Source organism: Sinocyclocheilus anshuiensis, unplaced genomic scaffold, assembly GCF_001515605.1.
Source record: "Sinocyclocheilus anshuiensis isolate Anshui unplaced genomic scaffold, SAMN03320099.WGS_v1.1 scaffold861, whole genome shotgun sequence".
NCBI lineage: Eukaryota > Metazoa > Chordata > Actinopteri > Cypriniformes > Cyprinidae > Sinocyclocheilus > Sinocyclocheilus anshuiensis.
Window position 1 is genome coordinate 240,941 of NW_015554217.1, and position 5,230 is coordinate 246,170.

The following is a 5,230-nucleotide window of genomic DNA, read 5'->3' on the forward strand; positions in this document are numbered from 1 at the left end:
AATAAACTGGGTACTGAGCCATCTTTCAAGAGCAAGCGTTTTGTGAATCCTGCGTTGGACTCCCTGAGATTACAGAAGCAGTCGTGACGGGAACACAAAGACGGGAACACAAAAAAAGATTGGGGCTGTACTGCTGTGGTACAGTGGAAAAAAATAATTAAAACCACTGATTCTTTGTAGCCTCATCTTTCAGAAGTGAAAATAAAACAAATTTACTTTCACAGCGTAGGACACAGCGTCTTCTCGACATGATGTTAACCACACGAACAACAAGCCAGTGTTTGAGGGCGGTCAACGCGTAACATAGGCGGGCATTATGCAAATGTGTTACGTGTAACCGTTACGGAAGTGGGATTCGAATTACTGACGACTCGTTTTAGGCTGTTGAGAGTCCATTCTTTCTTTTGGGAAACAATAACTTTATTTATCACAGAGGTGTCAAACCCAATTCCCAGAGGGCTGGTGTAGAGTAGATTCTGTTCCCTTTGGAATGTCTGTTTCCCTTTACACAACCATACTAATTACAATTCTTGCATAGTTGCCGAGTTACCATACATATGATCAGAACTAGCGTGCGCAAGAAGCACACACTGCATGAAAGGCAGTATTCGAAATGGCATAATATGGGAACTTTAAATTTTGTTTGTGTGTGTATGTGTGTCTGCAGTGTTGAGTGTGTGTTGGCCAATTCTGATTGTGAGAATCTAGTGGCTGACAAAAGAGCTCCAGGAAGTGAGAGAGCTGCAGAAAGACGACTTGCACCACATATGCAGGTTTATATACACATATACACACACACTGTTCTCACATACAAGTGTACACAAACATAGTCACACTGTGTATTAATGTTTTTCAGGCTTCTGACTATGAGAAAAAGAAGCTACTGGCCACTAAAGGTGAGCAAAGACTTGATCTCTTAATATAACATCTGAATGGGAAAATATACATGAAATAACATCTGAATATGAGATCACTAGTTAGGCTGTGGTTAAACACCTGTGCTGTTTTTGTATAGCCATGCTGAAGAAGCCGGTTGTGACAGAGATTCGGACCCCCACAAATACCTGGAGCGGACTGGGCTTCTCTAAATCAATGCCAGCAGAGAGCATGAAAGAGCTGCGCAGGGCACACCATGTACCGTATAAACCCAGCATAAGCACAACTTATGAGGTACAAACTCACTGATGTAGAGTCACATGCAGCCTGAATTTTGCTCTGTTTAAATGAAGCTGCATCTAAGGATTTTGATAATGATCTCTTCAAAAATTATTTGAAAAAGCAGGGTTTCAAAGTTGCTTTTTGTTTATATGGTTTCAGGACTCTCATCTCTCTGTCTCACACTCTGGGAGTCAGGAGGGTTTGGGTAACGACACCAAATCCGATAATTGGGGGGATTTGAATGGGAACGTTAACATCAATGGGAACGGACTGCCAGGACATTCAGAATTTTCCCCTGCTGTCAGCAGCTCAAAGAGAATCAAGAACAAATCTTGTAAGACTAAAGATTTTGTACTCCTTCTAAACATGAAGCAACAAATTTACTGCCTACTCACTAGTACTGTCTTTCACTTTATCTGTGTGTTTGGGTCGGTAGGTGAGCATTATCTCAGCAGCAGTAATTATATGGACAGTATCTCTATGTCTGGTAGCAATGGCTGCTCTCTCAGTTCATCTCTCAAAGGAACCGATCTCCCTGAGCTGTTCAGCAAACTCGGTCTCGGCAAATACACAGACATCTTCCAGCAGCAGGAGGTAATTCCTTAACAACATTTGAGTAATGAATTTAGATTTGCATGTGTTTGCAATGATGAAAACAGATTATTGTGTGCATCATCACTCAAAAAATGTCCATGAAGTGTTCATTTTTATATTAAAATGTTTTGGTAAAAAAAATATATATTTGGGCAAATACTGTATTAATATTAATGTATTGTCATTTTAGTGCACGAAAAAATTGTGTTCATTTAGTAAAAAACAGTGTGGAAAACATGCCTTGATTATTTTTAGTAGATTTTTCTTCTTGCATTTGGAAATAAAGTAAGATGCTTTGCTATTTCACCTTGGTGGTTTTGTCTGTTTTTTTTTTGCAATTGTTCATTTATATGTGTATGTCTGTGTGTTGTTGTCTAATAGATTGATCTGCAAACATTTGTCACACTAACGGATCCAGACCTGAAGGAATTGGGAATCACAACATTTGGTGCTCGCAGGAAAATGTTACTGGCGATCTCAGGTCAGTAAACTTGTGGAAAGATGTGGAAAGAATAGGATGTGAAGTCGCTGCTTTATAAAATAAGCAATTTCTTCCATGATGACCTTTCATAGATTCACAGTATATATACAATTGTAATACTACTGTATATTTTACTACTACTGTATATACTGTATACTTTACTCCAAACTTAGTGAGCCAGCCTACCTAGACATCACTTAAAAATGCTGTCATCATTTACTTGTGTGTGATGTGTGTTGGTGACTGTTAAAAGAGTATCTGCCTATGTAGATTGTTCCAAATAAGTAACTTATGAAGTTCCACTTGAGTTAGGATGCTGCTTTAGAATACAGCTGCCTATATGTAGGCAGAGAGGCAGCTCATTAGGTTTAGCAACAAAGCTCATGTGTTTACCTGACGGATTACTGATGATATTTGAATGTCTCCTCAGAGTTGAATAAGAGCAGGAGGAAGCTCTTTGATACACCCAACATTCGCTCCTCCTTCCTGGAAGGCGGGGCCAGTGGTCGTCTGTCGTGCCAGTTCCACTCAGACATGGCGAGTGTCAGTGGTCGCTGGTGATCTCTTACCTGTGGGAATGTGGACCCCAAACCACTTCATACTGGACTCTGATTGATACAGAAAGCCAAAAAGCGATGCAGATTGTCTCAGATCTAAAAAAAAATGTGGTGAGATGTTATTAAGGTTGTTTTTTGTGCCTAAAATATATGGAAGGGAATTGATTCATTTTTGTTGAGAGAATGTGCTGTTAATGTTGTCGTGTGTTTACTCTGGGTGAACAGGCAAAGCAAAGAGTTAAAAACTAACCGTACTGTCAGCAAGAGTGCTTCAGTATTGGTGTCTAGCACTTTAATCTCTAAACTCTGCTGTTTTTGCCGGTAGGTTGTATGCAGTGTCTGTCTTTTGTAACGTCGGGCTGTCCAGTAGCAAAGCCACTTATTTAGCAGGTATTTCCAGATCATACTCAAAGATCATCTGCTTGGTAATCACAACCAGTTGATGCTTATGTTGTTTATCAGACTGTTATATTCATGTTTAGTTTAATTACTCATTGGTTATTGTGGTATTATCATATTTTAAATATATTTTATTTTATTTTATAAATTCATTATGTTTTCATATTTTTATGTTAATCTTTTTAAAAGGCATTATCAGTATACTTTTTTGTTGTTTTCGTTCTTTTCTTTTGACATCATTTGTTTTTTGTTTAATCTGTGTTCTAATTTGTCAGAATGTGTAATAGTCATCTCAGACAGATATCAGCCATTCTTATGGTGTAAATGAAGTCTTTTCTGAAGGAATATGTTTGGAAATTCCAGTCATTTGTTTAGGAAAATCTGTTTAATCAGTATTTACATTTTACTTGTAGCACAGACATAAGCTACATTAGGGACTTTTCAAGTCTAAGTGGGGTGTTTGTTGAAGTTTAATGTTGGTATGTGTAATGGAATCCTTTGTATGTTTTCCTTTGTATGTGCAAACATGTATCTGGCAGGTGTTTTTTTTTTTTCAGGTTTGTGTGCATCATTTTTTTGTGTGTTTGTACTTATCCTTTACTCATAGCTCAAAGCCATAAATGAAACTCAAGGGCTGCTGTTGGTAAATTTATGATTTTTCAGATACTTGCTTTTGATCAGCAATTACATTTTTGTTTATCATTCTAAAAAAAAAAAAAAATGTTTTTTTAATGTAGTTGTTCTTTTCCAGCCAGATTGTGTATATCAATAGAAGCATTCACAGTAAATCAGTGTTACCTGGTCTTTAATTTGTTTACATTTATGTTAGGTTTGTAGTATATTCACGGTACAGCCTACAAAGAGGAATGTATAAAGCATAGAAAGAGCTTTTTGAAACCATATATTGTTGCTTCACCATAAGAAACCATGCTAATCTCTTTTTTATGCTTTTTTTTTTTTTTTGACCGTTTCTGAAATTTTGCACAGAATGCTTGTGGTGCTCTTGTATTATTGCTCAGAGATATTAATTGCTTGATTGTAGGTCCAAAGTGAAAATCCCATAAAATTCACATGCAAAATACGGACTTTATAGAGATAAAGTACAGAGGTAAAATTCTTCACCACAGTGGAACCAGTGTATATGGTTACTGAGCTGTGAATGTGATCAAGATTCATGCTATTTTCTTTGCATCTGACAAATCATGTGTGTTCATTCAGTTATTCCCACTTTTCAACTAAAATAACTTCACTGTTTTAACAGTGTCATTTTTTTTTTCTGAGGGAACAACTGTGTTGTTCTAATTGTGCTACAGTCGTCTTGGAGTGGAGCATTATGGGAGAAATGTTTTTGTTTTGGATGTGACACTGGCATTTGTATCACAATTAAGTCTTTGACAAAGGGAACAATGTTCATGTTTTTGCCTTGTAAGAATGTTCTGTAAATCCAAATCTGTATCTCTTAAAATGGACAGAAGCCATTTGCTGCCTGTGATTGTGAGTGTTGCCAGAGTATTCCTCTCTGAAAGTAACAAAAAAGGGATTTAAAGCGAAAATGAAAGAACAAAGATATTTCAAATGTTTGCCACTGATTTGTGGTTTTGTTCTAGAAAATAAAATGTTTGCAAGCCATATCAAATTATCTTTATATTTTACTATAAATCCATAGACATTCAACATAAACTACAATTTCTTTAGGTACACAATCAAATCAAAGAGAGGGAGTTAAAAAGGTATAGATGTATGGCTGTTGTCTGATGAATGCAAATGAAATGAGACTAACTGGCCAAGTTGAGACAGTAAAAGAGCACATTTAAGGTTGATGATATAATCTACAGTGGCACAGATAAACTGAAAAATCCCTCTGCTTCACACATCTCAAAGGACAGAGAAAGGCACTTCTCTTTTGAAAGTAATAGCAAAGACATGGGTAATTATGTGTGATTTTATGGTGTGTTTTGCATATCATTGTACATCTGCCTCTAAATAGGGGAACTGCAGGAACTGTGTGTGTGTGTGTGTGTGTGTGTGTGTGTGTGTGTGT

The 5,230-nt window shown here is 36.9% G+C and overlaps 1 protein-coding gene across 1 annotated transcript in view; it reads left to right on the top strand.

Moving 5' to 3' along the window:
- LOC107671127 (protein bicaudal C homolog 1-B-like) overlaps positions 1-3,246 on the top strand; it is a 34,816-nt gene extending 31,570 nt beyond the window's left edge. Inside the window, exons 15-21 of the mRNA XM_016463979.1 lie at positions 668-773; positions 857-896; positions 1,016-1,170; positions 1,318-1,492; positions 1,595-1,752; positions 2,134-2,233; positions 2,664-3,246. Of these exons, the coding sequence (XP_016319465.1) occupies positions 668-773; positions 857-896; positions 1,016-1,170; positions 1,318-1,492; positions 1,595-1,752; positions 2,134-2,233; positions 2,664-2,794 (865 nt within the window). The 3' untranslated portion in view covers positions 2,795-3,246. The remainder of the gene's footprint in view (positions 1-667; positions 774-856; positions 897-1,015; positions 1,171-1,317; positions 1,493-1,594; positions 1,753-2,133; positions 2,234-2,663) is intronic.
- Positions 3,247-5,230: the final 1,984 nt, after the last annotated feature.